A 19,011-nucleotide genomic window follows, 5' to 3' on the forward strand; every position below is an offset into this window, starting at 1 on the left:
ATATGGAATTTATTGCATTTTAATATAAATCATAATTTTCGATTACAATTTTATAATTGTAAAACAAAACCTAATTACAATGAATGCAGGCTATTATTGTTAATTATAATTAATAATTATAAAATAACGATTACTGTTGTTGTTTTTGTTATTACGTTAATTATAATAGTAATATATATATATATATATATATATTTTTAAATCTTCGAATAATATTGCTTGCTCTTGTTAAGAGGAGAGCCCCAATACGATACAGTGTCTGCTGTTTCCACATTTAAAAGTCAGCACGCACTTTCTATTAGCTTCACTCCAACCCTGTAGTTTGCTGTCTGTCTGAGTTTTTTACTCACATGTTTACACAGAAGCAGCGTTCTTGTCAAGTTGCACGGACTTCTTTTTGTCTAACGGGTCTCGCTGACCGTGCCATCACCGTGATTGGTCAACTGCCACGTCAATCAAAATACCCAGCACGCGATTGGTATAAATGAGTCGCTCCGCTCCTTGTTCGGAACACTTCCGCTAAGCCACCATGCCCTGCGGAAGTTGAATTGTTACAGTCGGACACTGTGGAAACACTGGAGTGGTCGCGCGAAGGTGGCGATTTAAGAGTCGTAAACACACTGTAGGCGCCTAGGACTGGGCGGAGAGAGGGTTAACTAGTTCATAATCACCACAGACCCACGGAAACAGTGAGGGAAGGGGTTCAAACAGCGCCCTAAAGCCCCGTCAGGTCCCGTGTGTGTGGGCGCAGCGAGGCGGGAGGAGATGGAGCCCTCGCCGGCTAAGGGTAAAGCGCAGGGTCGCCTTCTGGTGTCCACCAGCCTGGACGCCAAAGATGAGCTGGAGGAGGTAGGGGTCGACTCGTTCCCTTCGGCCGTCCACATACGTGTCACCGCGTCCTTCACAGCACACATTAGCGGAGAAAACATGGGGAAAACTAAGTACAATAACAAAAGGACCAGCAGAGAATGGAGAAGTTGACACTATCAGACTTGTAGGACAGGGCTGATAGTTGCAGGGATGGCTTTTGTAATCTTTTATCATCTAATTTGTTCATGAAAATATAAAGAAAGGAGTTGAGGCAGTTGTGTAAACATGATGTGTGTTGAACGTTCAATGATGTTATCATGTCATACATGTACTAATGACAGCTGAGGGTGTCAGTGACTCTCCTCTGCTGGAGAAGGTATTAAAAATTGATGCAGACATGCCTTTAACTGAGATTAGACTATTTATGCATGAATCATTATTGGGATCTGCAGTGTTATTTTGTTGTTTGGTGTTTTTGGCATTGCATCCATCCATATTGCTCTGTACTCACCAGTTAGTGTGTGTGTGTGTGTGTGTGTGTGTGTGTGTGTGTGTGTGTTTCAGCGCCTGGAGAGGTGTATGAGCATCACCACATCTATAACCAATGGACTGTCGGAGCGGGAAGCCAATGATGCTCTCACTGCTCATGTGAGTGTTTATCAGTTACACCCACTTATGATAACACATCAGAATTCACAAATCCCGATAAAAACCTGGACATGGAACGGAATTTTAAAACATAGAATGGAATTTTAAAGTTGTGATTTTTCAGGCTTGGGAAAGTAATGTAAATTAGTAAAATGATAAAAAGACTTTAATGTAGAATTTACTTATTGTTCTTTTTAAGTGCTTGTGTAGACAACAACATGTCCAGATAACTTTAAGATATCTGTTGACTCTTATTGTTGAAGTTTGTATGCTAAATATGATCATTTGTATCTATTACTTGACATAGACATTGCTGTGATTTTTAAATTGATTTTAAAATCTGATTTTTTTTTTTTTTTTTTTTTCTTCCAGTTATCATTCAGCTTTACATGAATAAAAGTTCACTGGTCAAAAAGTGCGGGAACCCTGTTATCCTACACATGTAATTCATGTGAAACAGAAATTGGGCTCTTCTTTGCTATTTATAATGTGGAGGTCCATCCTTTTATACTTTAAGAAATGCAAATAGTAAAAACAGTATTATTGTAAAATATTATTACAATTTAAAATAACTCTTTTCTATTTGAAATGTAATGTATTCCTGTGATCAAAGCTGAATTTTCATCATCATTACTCCAGTCTTCAGAGTCACATGATCCTTCAGAAATCATAATAATATGCTGATTTGTTGCTCAAGAAAGAAACCTTTATCAGACAGAACATGACATTTAGCCAATGCCTCCTGGCTGCCGGTAGATGCATGTTGAGCTGTGGTGCTCACGTGAGGTACATGGGATCGAATCTGGCTTGTAATGTCCCGATCCGACTCCCCTGTCTCCTCTTTACCATTTCATTCATGACTGGCTTGAAATTTAAGCTCGATAAAAGTGGCTAAAAGGTCTAAAATAAAATTCAAAAACAATATGATAACGCTTAAAGAAATCGGCTTTATTTAGAGCCGATGATGATGATGATGTTTAATGAGAATGTGTGTGTTCAGGTGTGTAAGGGTCCACAGCAGCATGAGGAGGTGTGTCTGGGTCTCTTCACACTTCTGCTCACAGAGCCCCCACAAGCACAGAGGGTACGTTGATGCTTCGTACACGAGACCTTATTCACATACATACATGCATACCACAGAAAGCTCTTCTACTTGCACCGTTCTCCCAGAATCCCACCATTAACATAGTGTTGTGTCCCGCAGTGCTACAGAGACCTGACGTTGATGAATCGGGACGGTATGAATGTGGTGCTCATCAAAATCAACCAGATCCTTATGGAGAAGTTCCTCAAGCTTCAGGAAGTGTGCCGTACACAGGTGGGCTCCAGTCTGAAGTCATTTAACAACACTGAATTTAACAGCAACACACTGGTGACGTCTCGTCTTGTGTGTGTGTGGGCAGCTGGTGTGGTTGGTCAGAGAGCTGGTGAAGAGTGGAGTCATTGGAGCAGATGGGGTTCTCATGACACTCATGAAGCAGATCGCTGGTGCGTTCACACACGGATGCAAATCATGCTACATTTACAGTGTATCCCTACATCATGTGTCTAACTTGCATCACTCTGCAGGGGGAGACATCTCCAACAAGAACCTGTGGTTGGCAGAGAACGTGTTGGAGATCTTAGTGGATCAGAGGTGAGGCAGCATGCAGTGCGACTGGTGCACTGTGGGCGATAACGACGTCCATGCAAATAAACCAGCGTGAGTTTATTGGCAGCTTTGTGAATGTGTTTGTGTGATGGACAGAGAGTGGGTGCTGAAAAGCGGGATGTTGGTGGCCATGTCTGTGTACACGTACCTGAGACTCATAGTGGACCATGGGACGCCAAACTTGCTGCCCCTCAGACAGAGAGAAGTGGACTTCTGCATCGGTCTGCTCAGAGAGAGGGTGAGTACTGGACACAGTGTTTCTTTTGTTTGTGAATGTTTTAATGACATGGAGTGCAAGGCTAAAGTATTTTTAGGGAATTTTTGCTTGGGTCTGTGTTAATCATTTAACCCTATAAAGCCTACTGTATCATATTTGATATGCAACTTGCTAGGGTAAATTATTAACATGATCAAAACACAATCTACTGCATGCCTTCTGTCGTCTGAATGGTAGTTGAAGCTTCACATCTTTTTGCTGTGAAATCTTTAGTCATTTTTATGAAGTAAAAGTAAGAAACACTTCTATATTCTATTTCAAGATGAACATTTACTGGACTGAAGTAACTTAAATTTACTTGTTTATCCATACAACGTTAATTTGTTCATCTCTCCGTCATCATTGTTTAAATTAAATTAAGCTTTTCAGGCTTAAAAACGTGCCAAAATCTGCATGTAGTTGATTTTTTTTTTTTTTTGATTAATCGGGTAGATGGGACGTGGTTATCTCACATGCTCTTACACACATGATGCAAAACTTTTAAATCTGGATCACAACTTTTCTTGATACCATTATCTTAAAAAAAGGCCAGGAATGAAAAGAAAGATAAATACGTTTTAAGCAGAGCGACCCACATTTCTAGGACACTCCCCCTGGAGCCGGCAGAGGTGAAGTGTCTCGCTCAAGGGCACTAAAGCAGGATTGTGATGTCTGTATCTGGGTCAGCAGTTCCCAAGACAGCACTTGGGATTTAACTTGTGACTTGGGCTTGAACCAGCTGTGATTAAATTAGGCTGCCAGCAATTATTCGACAGATTTATAGACACCATGAAATCGAAATTGACTGTACGTACCTTATGTAAATGTTCCTGGTCTTTTAGTGCACTGGAGCTTCAACGAACAGTGATTTTGATAATCAAATAATGGTCATATGACATGTAGGTAAACAAATGAAATATTAATATCTATAATATACACTTTAGGGGTCAGTAAGATTTTTTTTTAATGCCAAATAAGGCTGTATTATTTTTTTTTAAAAATACATTAACAGCTATTTTGTGAAATATTATTACCATTTAAATAACTGCTTTCTATTTGAATTTATTTTAAAATATAAACCATTCCAATAATCCAAATCTAAAAAACAATCATCAATCCCACATTATCCATCATAAAACATTCTAATATGCTGATTTCTAATATGCTGATTTGCAGCTTAAAAAATGTTTATAATTATTATAAATTGAAAAAGTTGCTGCTTAGTATTTAGTAAATACCCTGTTTCCATCCACTCAAAATCTAATGCATAAAATGTTTTTCTCAGTATTTTATTCCACATTACAGATGTTCTTGCTGTTGTTACTGTTTCATCTTTTGTTGCCATTCAATGTTTTTAAACTGCTATGTGTCTGTGTTTTAACAGTTCATGGAGTGTTTTATCATCGGGAGGGATCTGGTCAGACTCTTACAGATTGTGGCTCGTATTCCTGAGATGGAGTTGCTGTGGAGAGACCTGCTGCACAATCCTCAGACCCTCAGCCCACAGTTCACAGGTGTGTGTGTGGGAGGGAATACAGTAATGCACATAAATAGTATGCACAGTAAAATCTGTGTGTGTTATTAAATTGGTCTGTCTTGTCCCGTCCTGCTGCAGGTATATTGCAGCTCCTCACCGCCAGAACCTCACGCAAGTTTCTGGCCTGTCGACTCACCCCTGACATGGAGACCAAGCTGCTGTTCATGACCTCACGGGTAAATACACTGACACTGGAAACCACAATTCGTTTATGACTTGAAAGGCAAACACTCTTGCTCTTCCTGGCTGCAGGTTCGGTTCGGCCAGCAGAAGCGCTATCAGGACTGGTTTCAGCGGCAGTATCTGTCCACAGCTGAAAGCCAGTCGCTGCGCTGTGACCTCATTCGTTACATATGCGGTGTGGTTCATCCATCCAATGAAGTGCTGAGTTCTGACATTCTGCCGCGCTGGGCCATCATTGGATGGCTCCTGACTACCTGCACAGTAAGCAAATACTAAAAACCTTCGACTTCAAAGATTTTTCTAGATGTCGTTTTGGATTCCATATCAATCCATCTCTCTCTGCAGTCTAATGTTGCTGCATCTAATGCCAAACTGGCCCTGTTCTACGACTGGCTGTTCTTCAACCCAGAGAAAGACAGCATCATGAACATCGGTAAGAGAGGCAGGAAACAATTATTGTTCCATTTAGATTTGACTCTGCAAATAGACATGTACAAACCACATGCTTTGCCTTCACTCAGTCTCTGATGCTCTGCTTTTATTTTCTTCTTTCTGTTTCTCTCTTTCGGACTCTTGTTTTTTTTTTCAGAGCCAGCCATTTTGGTGATGCATCACTCCATGAAACCACATCCTGCTATAACAGCCACACTACTGGACTTCATGTGTCGGGTGAGAAACTCTTTCTCAGTTCTTACTGTATCTAAGAGCTTGTTAATGACATACACAGTAGTGTGAGTAATGGCCACAAAAATAGAATTTACACCATTTAAAACAAGAAATCATTATGGTGCAAAATTAATCTATACATATTATTCTAAATACATTTTTTTCATACTTTTTTTTTTTTCTCAAAGTATCATGACTTTCCATTTGGTATAACAGTAACACTTTACAGTAAGATCTTATTAGTTAACTTTAGTTACTGCATTATCTAACATTAACAATGAACATTACATTAGTTACAGTATTTTTTAGTCTTTTTTAACATTAATTAATAAAAATACAGCTGTTGTTAGTTCACGTTAGCTCATTATTATAACATTAATACAACTTTAGATTTTCACAATTTATTGTGCATTTTGATATAAACACAAAGTCATTAACCAAGATTGATACATGCTTTAGAAGTAATTTTGTCAAATCTTATTGACAAAGACGTATAAAAAGATGTATATTCAGTATAAAAGTCTTGTTGGCTTTAAAAAAAATATTTTTATTTTCAATAAAAATACAGCTGTTTGTTACTTTGTTTTAACTAATGTAGTTAATCAATGAGAACAAATGGAAGCTTAGTGTAAAGTGTTACTGATTACTTTTTTGTCACACTTTACTTTAAGTTCCAATTCTTTCCATTAACAAACCATTAACTACAACTTTTGCCTCATTGAACTGCTGCTTATTAATAGTAAGGTAGAGGTTAAGTGTAGGATTAGGGCTGTAGAACATGGTCATGCGGAATATGTATGCTTACTCGTACTAATAAACAGTCAATTTGTTAATAATAGACATGCTAATAAACAACTAGTTAATAGTGAGAATTGGTTTCTATACTGAAGTGTTACCTTTTTTGCCAATGCAACCGAAACTATGTGTGTGGGAAAAATTATGAGAGGATATTAGAGAGGAGGTTCTGTGTGTTATGAATTCCAGCCTTTCAAATCTTGGGTCACCTGCTATTTTATTCCACTTCAGATCATCCCAAACTTTTTCCCTCCTCTTGAGGGTCAGGTGCGGCAGGGCGTCTTCAACTCTCTAAACTTCATCATGGAGAAGAGAGTTCTGGCGTGAGTTTATCATACACACACACACACACATTCATTAGCATGTGTTCATACAGATTCTTCATCAAGAATGTCTCTCTGCTGGTTTAGAGATGCTTTCAGTATAATGATCCCTATTATCGCTCTTGCTCTTTCAGTCACCTAGCACCTCTGTTTGACAACCCTAAACTGGACCGTGAGCTGCGCTCTATGCTGCGAGAACGCTTCCCAGAGTTCTGCAATTCCCCCTCACCGCCCACTGAAGGTCAGAGCTCCACAACACTGACTCATGGGCAGTCATGTCAAAAACAAAAGATCCTAAACTATTTAGTCTACCAGAAATATTACACAAAACAGCCTTTTTTTCAACATAGTATGATTTGGGATGCACTAAACTGGCGTATTAATCTGATAGACCTCTCTTGCTAGGAAGAGGGATTTGTGAGTGTTTTTTGTGTAGTTAAGGATAAATGATAGTGAATGTAATGCTATAAAGTGCAAATTTAGATCTTACTACTCAGTTATCTACTTTCCCATCTCATCAGTGAAATAAATGATTTAGCAGAAATATGAAGTGTGTATAACATTTCTGACTCTTTGTCAAGGACTATATTTAAAGGCTCTCAGAGATATTTCTGGAACTTTGCTGTAATGACAAAGCTGCTCAGTTTCAAACTGTTTTAGTTACAGAAAATGTGAAACTAAAATAATTAAATATTATTCAGTATGTATATCTTTTAATATTATATTAATATTTAATTGATACAATGAATAAAATAATTCAAATAATTAATTTATCTAGTTCTAGAGACTTTTTTATACTGTAATAGCAATTTTTAGGCAATAAAATATTTTAGAGCTTGACATTACTAGTAATATTTATATACGTTATAAATGTTGAGAAACCTTTTTTTTTTTCTTTTTTTTTTATACTGAAAGAAATAATGGTTCTTAAATTAAAATCAAGGACACCTGGTTAAGATCCACAAGTGTAGTTTGAAATAGAAATAATAAAATTAAGATCCAGCAAGGATTGTTTTATGTTGACTTTTTTTTAATTTTTTTTTTATGTTGACTTTTTTTTTTATTTTTTTCTGTACTTTTTGTAGTAAAAATGGAGGAATCTGTTCCCTTGGAGATGGACAATCATGTGCTTGATAAGGAGGATGGTTGCTATGACAACACAGATGCTACCTTCAGTGATGATGAGGAAGAATTGAACAACAAGGGTAAGATGCTTGCCGTAATGGCAGACTTTATAATAATAGACTTCAGCTCAGAACTTCAGATCAACCAATTACGGCTCGGTTGCACAGCGTTGGAGTGGAGCACATGTTCTCTGCTTTAGTATTCAATCACGACAGAATCTAGATCAGTGGCTCTGGCTCAAACTGATGCCCATGACCCACTTCTGTATTTTCAGTTCATCAGTGCATCATGATATGAACCCTTGTTTATCCCAGGTAAAAAACGAGAGTTCAGGTTCCATCAGCTAAAGGAAACCTACATCGAGGAGCCTGCTGACATCACACCTTTTGTGGACCAATTGGACGAGGCACTTAAAGAGAGGGTTCTGCAGCTGCAGAAAGGGAGGTGAGACACATGATTAATAACGTAATGTATTACAGTTATAATAAGATCTCAGTTGCATGAGTCTCAGTTTGTGCGGTTCTTTCTCTCTCAGTGACACAGAAACACATTGTGAGGTCATGCAGGAAATTGTGGATCTCATTTTAGAGGTGAGCTTTGCTCCGGGTGAAAATTTAGATCAGAGATTTAAAAATACGGCTGATGATGCACACAAATTTTTTTTTTTTTTTTGGGTCCTCTTTCAGGAGGATTTTGACTCAGAGCAGATGTCCACTCTGGCTTCCTGTCTGGCTGAACTGTTTAAAGGTCACTTCAGAGGAGATGTGTTGCCTGAGGAGATCACAGAAGAGTATGTTTCCCTCTCTTTCTCGACTTCCTGTCGGGTCGGTTTGCACATTATTTAGTGGTTAGAGTTATAGAAGTCTTTGGTTCCAGCCTGCATTGTGTCCTGATTGCCCTTCATATTTTCCTGTCACTATTGTTCAGTTTTCTGAATGAAGAGACTAATGGGTTGTTGTGTGTGTGCAGGTCTCTGGAGGAGTCCGTGTGTAAGCCGGTGTGTCTGATCTTCAGGAACTTGTGTCAGATGCAGGAGGACAACAGCGGTTTCTCTGTCCTGCTGGACCTGCTTGCCGAGCTCTACCAGAAACAGCCGAAAATCGGTTATCATCTGCTCTACTACCTCAAAGCTAGGTAGGGTCAAACAGTCCAAATAATATCATCCTAGTGATGAGCAACAAGATATATGGCCGATCAGGTGGTTAAGCCCATGACACACCAAGCTGATAGTCTGCCAGTGTCAGGCCATAGTTAAGCACTAGACTGACCCCCTCGATGGCTTTTTGGTCAATTGAGCATGTTGAATTGGCAGCAAAGCCTGTCATTGAGGGAGCTCACCTCTCCAGCAAAGGTCTTCTACAGATAAAAAGAAAAGCCCTGCATCAACACACAGTGTAATGAAGCGAGTGGCTTTTCCTGATGGATCTCATATCTAGAAGATGGATTTCTGTGTACAAGGTTATTGGGTTTATTTGGAAAAGGCACAATTATTTTAAACTACCTGAGGCCATTAATACTGAACCCAACCCGTGTCCGAGGCACTCTTCAATGTTTTGGACCCAAACCCTTTGGGGACAAACCTTGGGATTTCGCATCCAAGTAGACCCGTGAATAATACAGAGCATATATTTAATGAAATCCCACCCTGTGCAATTTGTTAATCACACTAAGCCACAAGTTCCTTTTTTTTTCTTTCGATTAATCATGCAGCCCTACTCTGAGCGCTCAGTGTTTTCATAGTAGACTGTTTTGTGCGTCTTTGCAGCAAAGCGGCGGCGGGGAAGATGAGCCTGTACGAGTCCTTTGCCCAGGCCACAGCTCTGGGAGACCTGCACACCTGCTTGATGATGGACATGAAGGCCTGTCAGGAGGATGATGTGAGGCTCCTGTGCTACCTAACCCCCTCCATCTATTCAGAGGTAACCCCTCATACTCCATCATGTGCCTGCAACAGATGCTTTCACAGCCTTGTTTGACTTTTTCTGTGTCTGTGCTGTACAGTTCCCAGATGAGACCTTGCGTAGTGGAGAGCTCCTCAACATGATCGTGGCTGTCATTGATTCGGCACAGGTTTCAAATAAACACATTTAAATGGAAAGTTGACCCAAAAATGTACTCGCCTTCGTGTCATTCCAAACCCATAAGACTTTGATAGACAAATGAAGGATTTTAATGAAACCTTTGAAAGATTTCTGTCCCTTCATACAAAGTCTATTATACCAAAACATCTTCAGATGCTTCAGAAAGTTCATAAAGACAAATTATTTTGTTTGTAAAGATGATCAGATTTAATTTAGACTAGCAAGTAGGATGTGACATGAAGGTGAGTGATGAAAAAATCCTATTTTTGGCTGAACTTCCCTTTAACACTGATTATAGTTAGTTTTTTTTTTTTTTTTTTAAAATCCCTTTTAACCTCTTACTCTTGTTTTAACCTCAGCTTCAGGAGCTGATGTGTCACGTGATGACGGGTAATCTGGTGATGTTCCGTAAAGACTCAGTCCTCAACATCCTCAGTAAGTTTACAGCCATTTTCAAGCTCTCGTGGTTCACCATCTGACCCCAGAGGCCTCCGTTCAAATTGCAGTTACACCTAACAAACCAAACGCCAAGTTTGAAAATGAATTGGGGCTTAAGGTAAAAATGCCCCCCAAAATCAAGGTAAAGGTGGAAAAAATGCCTTTGGGTAACTAAATCTGTTACAGGTGTCACAGTGTTCTTTGCTCACTTTCTGTATATAATCAAAAATTTCCAGTTTGAATAACTTTTTTAATGCTACTAAAATATGAAGTCTTGTTTTTTTATACATAAAAAGCAACTAATTCATAAATGTTCTTAGCTTGTTTCGTCTGTGTAGTTATATTGAACACATTTAACTGCAATAAAAATTTATTTTTAAAGGGGTCATCGGATGCGACGCACTTTTACAAGTTGTTTGAACTGAAATGTGTGTAGGAGGTGTGTGTACACAACCACCCTTTAACGATAAAAATCCACCCAGTGTTTTTTTTTTTTTTTTTTTTAAATCTCGTTAAAACATTTCCCCTTTCTCCAATCAAGCCGATCTCAGCTTCTTGTCTGTGATGTCACACAGACCCAGGCCCCTCCCACGATTGTTGATTGACAGTATTGTTTTACCTTAGCTCCGCCCTGAGTGACTGTCATCAGTCCACCATTGTTTCGATGTCGAAGCAGTAGACAAGAATGGCTCCTAAGTAGGGCTGCTCGATTATGGCAAAAATCATAATCACGATTATTTTGGTCAATATTGTAATCATGATTATTTAACACGATTATGAGGGGGCCATATGACCAAAAGTGATGAGTGATTTATTTAAAGAAAGTGATACATACTGAATATGTATTTTCTGTAAATAAGTTTGCTATGACATCTACATTGTAAAGACCACCGGAATTTCAAACAAACAAAAAGTCCTCAAATTTATTGAAAATTATTGAAAATAATTAAACTGTCAGCAATAAAAAAAGCAAAGGACAAATACAATAGAATAAAAAGTTACAAATTAAACAAAATGTGCTTTAATTTTTTTATGCAAGTATCAAGCAGTTTACAGCGTACTACAGAAATGAATAATCAAATGTAAAATAGAACAGCAGTCTTCACTGTAAGAATTAAACTTTTTTTTATTCTTAAAGCTACAAAAGTCCTTCACTCAAGAGCAGTGTGTGATTATGAATATTTCTTTTGTTGTTTGATTAATAAGCACACAGTCGCAGCAGGAAAATAGCCCACTGTCACTTTAAGAGCTGCACGAACCAATTTACCGTTACACAAGTATTTTCATTCTCAACTCTTTACGTTCATTTATTACATGACCGACGAAGGTATACATAAATAATCACCAAGCGCCACATTTTTGACACATTTTTGTGTCTGTTTGACCGTTTAGGTGCGCATCTTGAGCTAAAAGATGACTTTAAATGTCAGTGTTCTGTTCCGTCTCTGAGCGCATATCTCTTCCTGAGGAGCAGAGCAAGTTCTCTTTCACGCTTTTAAAAACATGAATAAATATACTTTGATAAAATCAAGCACGTCCCATTTTGCAAATGTCATGTTACATGATTTTACTGATTTGCACGGGAAATTGGGCTTTTATGGAGGAATGAAAGCACAGCGCTGCGAAAGGGGGCGGAATGGGGTGAAATAATCCTTTCATCTCGATTATTGTATTTTCATAATTGTTGGGGGCCAAAATCGAAATCAAACCGTTTTTTCGATTAATTGCACAGCCCTACTCCTAAGCGATTGAGGAGTTTTGTTGTTGGATGTAATAATGAACATAGCAGTGGTCATTTACTCCCGACATCTGAGCCACTGAAGATGCAGTGGATTAACCTATGTTTGTTTTTGAAGGGAATGCACCCCTGATCTACATAAATGCATCTATGTCCGCGCGAATCATTAGTGATCCAGCCTCACCTCCAGAAGAAGTGAGTATAAGGTTCTTCTATGAATCTTCAGAAATCGCCTTGCCTATTAATGAGCAAGTTTCGTGGCTAAAGTAAACAGTCTCATGAGACTGGCTCATCCTCCTACGGAAGAGTGGGGCGGGGTCAGCAGAGCTAATTAGCATTTAAAAGAACATGCAGTAACACGGGTTGCTTTGAACAGAGCTGTTTTTGACAGGGTAAAAATGGTGTCATTTTAGAAACATGAGAAAATTTAACCAAAGTATGTTACAGACTTTTCAATAAGACCCTAAAGAATCATTTCAACTTGTGGAAAATGGCATCCGATGACCCCTTTAATGGAAACGTTAATAATTCTTCACCCTGACAAATGGGAGCGTCAAACAGACGTCTGTGCTAAAAAAACTTTAGAGTAAAATCTAGTTCTGTGTGAATGTGGCTTTGTAAAGCTCATTTTGTTCTGTGCGTCTGTGTGTGTTTTAGTTCAGTCTCTGGACTGGGAAACGTTTGAGCAGTACAGTACATGGCAGCTTTTCCTGGCGCACAGTATCCCTCTGGAGACCATCATCCCCATTTTACAGCACCTTAAATACAAGGGTGAGTGTCTTTCTCCATAGACACACTTTGACTCTACACATACTTGATCCACCCATAATCCTCTTCGCTCTCTACTCACAGAACATCCAGAAGCTCTGTCCTGCCTGCTGCTGCAGTTACGAAGAGAAAAGTAAGTGTTTTCACGCAGATAGTTATTCATTTTGTCTGCTGTGGGACACAGTCCTAATTTTTTGTGCTGAAGGCCGAGTGAGGAGATGGTGAAGATGGTGCTGAGCCGACCTTACCACCAAGAGGATCAGTTCACCACCAGCATCCTGCGGCACTGGGCGGCGAAACACGACGACCTGCTGGGAGAACACATCAAAGCCCTGCTCATCAAGAACAACAGCATGCCCCGTAAACGACAGAGGTAATGACACATTCAGCCCTCAGAACTGAAAGATGGATGTGGAGTGTTTAAGGCCCTGGGCTGAGCACACAAAGGTTAAGATTCAAGCTCAAGTGGATTGAAAGCAGGGTCTGTAGCCCTGGAGAAACATGAAATGCATTAAATATTTATACTATAAAATTAACCAATATTATGAAGATCTTGCCAGTGGGCTAGTTGTCTGCCCACTCATTGTCATGACTAGCAAGTATTATGGCCCGAAGACAAAGTTTTTAACAGCATCTCTTATTTAAAGCTCGGTAGCAAATGGCCAATATTGCTTAGGTTTGATTTATTTTACAAATCTATTATTAAATGACCTTCAGATAAATTATTAAACACACAAGAAAGAAATTCAAGTCATATGGCATTATTTTGTAAATGCACTACCATTCTAAAGCTCAGTACTGTTCACAAATTAGTACTTTTTTTTTTTTTAAGAAAATAATTTAAATGTGTTAAATTTGAAACCAGTTATTCAAAATCACAGTAATATTTTACAACATTACTGTTTTTCCCGTGTTTCTGGTCAAATGAATGCAGCCTTGGTGAGCAGAAGAGTTTCCAAAACATTAAAAAAAGTACCGACCTCAAACTTTTAAAAAGTCACATATTTGTGTGTTGTGTTTTTGTGAAGTTGAGGAGCTCCAGCAGTAAACTGGCTCAGCTGACCCTAGAACAGATGCTGGAACATCTGGACAGTTTGAGACTCAATCTCAGCAACGCCAAGAACAACTGTGAGTTCAACAGCAGACTCTTCACGTCCATAAAATGCCACTAAATACTCAGCCTGGTTGTCTGTTTTACTGTTTATATTGATTTAAAAAATGTTCTTCTTCTTGTATCAGTCTTTTCCCAGACGCCCATATTACAAGCCCTACAGCATGTTCAGGCCAGCTGCGATGAAGCCCACAAAATGAGGTGTTTTTTGCTTGATAAAGCACAATTATTATAATTTATTTTATCAGTCTTCTCTTATTTTATCGTAACCGTTTTCTTTTCTTCTGCCAGGTTCAGTGATCTTTTCTCATTAGCTGAGGACTATGAAGATTCCACCAAACAACATAAACCTCGACGCAAAGCCCCAGCATCCTCGCCACGATCCCGCAAGGGTGCGGCTCCTCAGCCCAGCAATGAAGAGGAGAGCGCGTCCAGCAGCGCTTCGGTAAGTCCACGCTCGCAACATGACATCAGCATGAAAGCCATTTTTTTATTATTATTATTATTATTATTATCATGTACAATCCATTGTTTGAATGGCCTTTGTTGACTGCTCTCCAGGAGGAAGAGGATTCCAAACCCAAAGCTTCCAAGAGAAAACGGAAAGCGTCTGCAGTAGGATCTGACAGCGACTGAGAGGACAAACCCTCATCCATCTCCACGCCAACCACACCCAGCATAACCACGCCCCCTCTGTGACTGTGACGTCACTGGAGACTACCTGCCAATCATCTGCTCCAGCCACTCAGGGGCAGCCTGCCCAAACACTCTCCTCCTGTAGGGGCACAACTCTTTCTCTGGACTCAAATGCAGTGGAGCCAGGGAGACGAGACTCTGCCTTCTGTAACCACTGGACTCCTCGGCTACTTCAAGCTGGAGAGTTTGGTTAAGTGTGAGGACGGGCGCAGTGGGGGCGGCTAAGCCTGGAGAACCTACATCCAGACTGGCATAGACTGACAGATGGCCTTAAAGGAGAGGGTTAATGTTCCCCAATGGCCCACCCATATAAATTCATGGTACTGTACTTCAAAGAGCAATTACCAGTGATGGGAGTGAACCCAGACTGTAACATGAAGTACAGGGATCTTAAACTGACTGCAGATTTTACTGGTTCATTTTGGAATAGTGGAAAGCAGATGGGGTGTTCAGGTTCAAGCCTTTTATCTTTTCATGTTGAACAGACCTTTCCCATCATAAATATTGATATAAATATAAATATTGATGCTCTCTGTCCTGTTTGGACGCCGTGGCTCTTCAAAGTGGAGCCGAGACTTTACAGAGGGTCTGAGAGTTTTTATCTCATGTTTGAAATGAAAGCAGGACCTACAAATGGAGGACTCGACTTGATGGACTTTTTAAAGAATTCTTTCTATTGACTTATTTTCATAAAAACAGATTGTAACTATGTTAAAGGACTATGATATTAATAAAAAAGGGCGGGAAAAGTTTGGTTTTCTTACCAAGATGTCACGTTTGAAGTCTTGCATTCTTGTTGGGATGAGAACAAACCTATTGGCTGTCCTCAGTAACATACTACCAGCACTCCAGTATCATTTACACTTGCTTTAGTTTGCATACTGAATGTCTGCTTTCCTTATCATGCTGTTGTTCTCAATGCAATCCAGCTACCAAGAAGTGCAGGGTTGATTTTACAGTCACTCTTATGCATTATACACAATTTCAACTTGAAATTCGATATATAAAAAAAAGATACACGATAATGTATTTTAAAGATAATTTTGTCAAATCCAAAAAAGCTTTGCATATCTTTATTGGAAAGGGTTTAAGCGACATTTTTATGCTTGTTCAATAAGCAAAATATAAAGTAAGCAATTATTGCACATGCACCTGTGGAACAGTCCTTTAGACATTTACAGTTTTGCAGGTGCCAGGCAATAAAGGTCACAGTTATTAATAATTCTGGACAGTAAAGAGACCTTTCTAGTGATTCTGAATAACACTGGGTTCCTTAACATGCCATAGTCCTGCTGCAGGGAGACATAAGGACTGCAGATGTGGCCAGAGCTATAAACTGCAATGTCCGTAGTGTAAGAAAAGGAAAAGCTGCTTGTCCTTGTAGTAACTCTGTGTCCCTCAAGACATGTCCAGAAACTTGCGAGCACCTTGGTGGAGGAATGGCATACCATCTCGGAGTTGCTGAATCTTTTAGGTGTGTGCAAATATTACATGTTAAGAAACTTGCTGGAATTAAAAGCAGTTGAAAGTAAGAGGATCTTAGAGTCTTAAACTTACATAGAGCTAAAAGTCACCTTAAGATTTTTATAGAGCACAACATTACTTTTGCACAAAACCAGCCCTGAAACTTTTGCCTTTATTTAATACTAGACTGATTCACGCAAACCAGAGTCTGGGTTGTCTGCTTGCAAGTAAATATGATTTTACTTAATTTCTGAAGAAACAACTAGTAACTCAATGGGCACAGACTTCAATTAAAACACTTTATTTTTGACACTTAAAATCTGTTTTCTTTGTCAAAAAGCACAATACAAACTATAGCAGGCTATACTAGGTCTCTAGAACTTAGGTTTTAGGTTAGGCTTCTTTCCTTTGGGAGTAAGACTCCTCAAGACAGTCAATGGTTTGTTCAGCAGCAGCTCCAGACCTTCTCTCTTGGACCTCCGAGGGGAACAGCAGTCTTTTAAGCCATCTTGCAGCTTTCTAGCAGAGCCGTTTCTGTTGCTTGTGGAATTTGAAGATGTCGGTGAAGCCAAGGAATCCACGGGCGCTCTCGTTTCTTTACACCGTCCCCGTTTATGGAACAAGGACTCTCTCCGGTTGACGCTGGGGCTGGCAGCCAAGGTCCGGAAGCCATAAGGTGTGGTGACCTTTCCAACGTGTTCCAGAGACATGGCTGCACACGTCGAAGGGTCTGAGAGATCCTCTGTGGAAGATTTCTGCAGACGTTTCAGCTTCATCCGAGGGGTGAAACGAAATTTGGCGGAAATGCTTGGCGAGCCAGTGGGAGGCTGATGTCCAGGAGACTGACGTCCAGGAGACTCTTCTTCTGGGCTTTCTGGAGATAAAAGCTTATACGTGTCCTCATCTTTTCCTTTCTGGCAACACAGCCGAGGAGACATGGATAACTTGGGAGGAAGAGTAAATTTTGGGATTCTTCCAGGGGTTAGGGGTAGAATTTGTCTGGAGAACCCTTTGGGTGTCATGATGTTCTCCAAACTGGCCGCTCCACAAGCAAACATTTCTCAAACTTTACAGACAAAAACAACTGGCTTCTCGGATTCTCCTACAAGCTACCGAGCATTTATTCACAAGAGGTCTCGTTAACTTGTTAAATGTTTCTCATGAGTAGCAGGTGAACATCATTAGAGTTTCACACTTGATTGGCTGACAGCAAATTCCACTCAAATCGTTTTTTAGTGTTAAAATATACTCTTGTATTGTGTCTCTTCTATATATGTTAATAAATAAATACAAGAAAAGACTACTAGATTGATTCCCCGTGCAACACAGCAAGGTTGTCCCAAATGGTGGGGTTATCAGTGTTTTTGAAAACAAATGTTTGTAAACAATTATTATTCTTATTATTTCGTTGAAACTAGTGGTGCAGAAATTACACATTTACCTGTAATTTGCTAAGTCCGAGGGTTCGGCAAACTTTATTAATATAAGCAAACACTTTCTTTAAAAACATAAAATAAAAGTGCACAGCTAGTTCCGGCCAGGTTTTGATCGCGTTGCAGATTCATATCACTGCGCCAAATTATTTTCAGGTGTTTCAGATACCCTTCCAGCCTACCACAGCTGAATAACCAAAACCACAAAGTTGAATAAATATGAGAAACAATAAGATAAAACTATCACTTAACTTTTTCTTTTTTTACACTTAATTACCTTTTATTTTCTATGGAACGCATGCTCTATTTGTTCTCTCCCACATGCACAAACACGCATGCCCAAGCTGGAGATATATGTGGAGAAATATAATAGCAAACTTCCAGGTCAAAGTCAAACACTTTCAGTCAAAAAAATTATCTTTTGTCAGACACAAACTTTGGCCTCAGATGACACACAAACCTGACAAATACACAGACTATAAGCTACTTTCCTGTCTAGAAACCACTCATCCTGAGATTCTGACCTGTGTGTCATCAGTTTTGCTGCTTAATGTTCACACGTGGATAAATGTGTGCTATGTGTCTTCATTTTGTGATTCTTAAGGTAGTTATATTGTGTTTTCTAAATGAGAACATTAAACCTGTGCAAAATGATGTCATTCTTGTGTATGGTTTAGTAGAAAACACTGAACAAATTGGACCATGTGTGAAAGCAGGTGAAATGCGTTAAAGGTTTTGAGAACTGTATGAATGGTTTGTAAAATTGGGCCAAATGAATCAGTTCTAGTGTGTTAACAGTCGAGACCTCTAAATGCAGTGCTGTAGTATTGTGAGGAAAAGGTTTATTAACAAACTACCTTTAGAATAATTCAAATATTTCAGGATTTCTGTTAACTCTGCGTCGAAGTTTTCCTCCAATAATTAAAATGGTAAAACTTAAACTATATTATATAAAAAAAAAAAATACTCTGTTCAGTGGAGGATAACCAATGTGTGTTGGAAGGGCCTTTTTCCCTTTTTAACAAAAAAATTAAATATCACCTTTTTTCTATTAAATAAAACAAAATAAATTAAAACCTTGATATGTATGCATTTATACATATCATGAAAAGATTTCTACACATATTAGAAAAAAATGAAATGGGGACTTCTGCTATCAAAAAAGACACAAAAAAAGAAATAAAATAAAAGCATGAATGACATATATATATATATATATATATATATATATATATATATATATATATATATATATATATATATATATATATGACCTCTGATAGGAAAA

The 19,011-nt window shown here is 38.9% G+C and overlaps 1 protein-coding gene across 2 annotated transcripts; it reads left to right on the forward strand.

The window, feature by feature from the left end:
• The first annotated feature begins 516 nt into the window (after positions 1-516).
• Positions 517-15,600, forward strand: LOC109110835 (integrator complex subunit 3-like). 2 transcript variants are annotated; one of them, XM_042744793.1, is made up of 30 exons: positions 517-849; positions 1,375-1,458; positions 2,459-2,542; positions 2,663-2,776; positions 2,862-2,946; positions 3,028-3,094; positions 3,206-3,347; positions 4,750-4,879; positions 4,981-5,078; positions 5,155-5,346; positions 5,431-5,518; positions 5,675-5,754; positions 6,778-6,869; positions 7,004-7,110; positions 7,955-8,074; positions 8,309-8,438; positions 8,530-8,584; positions 8,681-8,784; positions 8,964-9,128; positions 9,760-9,913; positions 9,996-10,064; positions 10,435-10,510; positions 12,909-13,022; positions 13,104-13,152; positions 13,225-13,392; position 13,437; positions 14,048-14,147; positions 14,259-14,331; positions 14,422-14,575; positions 14,692-15,600. In XM_042744793.1, the coding sequence occupies exons 1-30, from the start codon at positions 766-768 to the stop codon at positions 14,764-14,766; spliced, it is 3,054 nt and encodes a 1,017-aa protein (XP_042600727.1). In that variant the 5' UTR covers positions 517-765; the 3' UTR covers positions 14,767-15,600. The 2 variants fall into 2 exon arrangements, 1 of the variants encoding a protein (XP_042600727.1); XR_006157195.1 differs by lacking the exon at position 13,437.
• The last annotated feature ends 3,411 nt before the right edge of the window (positions 15,601-19,011 follow it).

Source organism: Cyprinus carpio, chromosome B19, assembly GCF_018340385.1.
Source record: "Cyprinus carpio isolate SPL01 chromosome B19, ASM1834038v1, whole genome shotgun sequence".
NCBI lineage: Eukaryota > Metazoa > Chordata > Actinopteri > Cypriniformes > Cyprinidae > Cyprinus > Cyprinus carpio.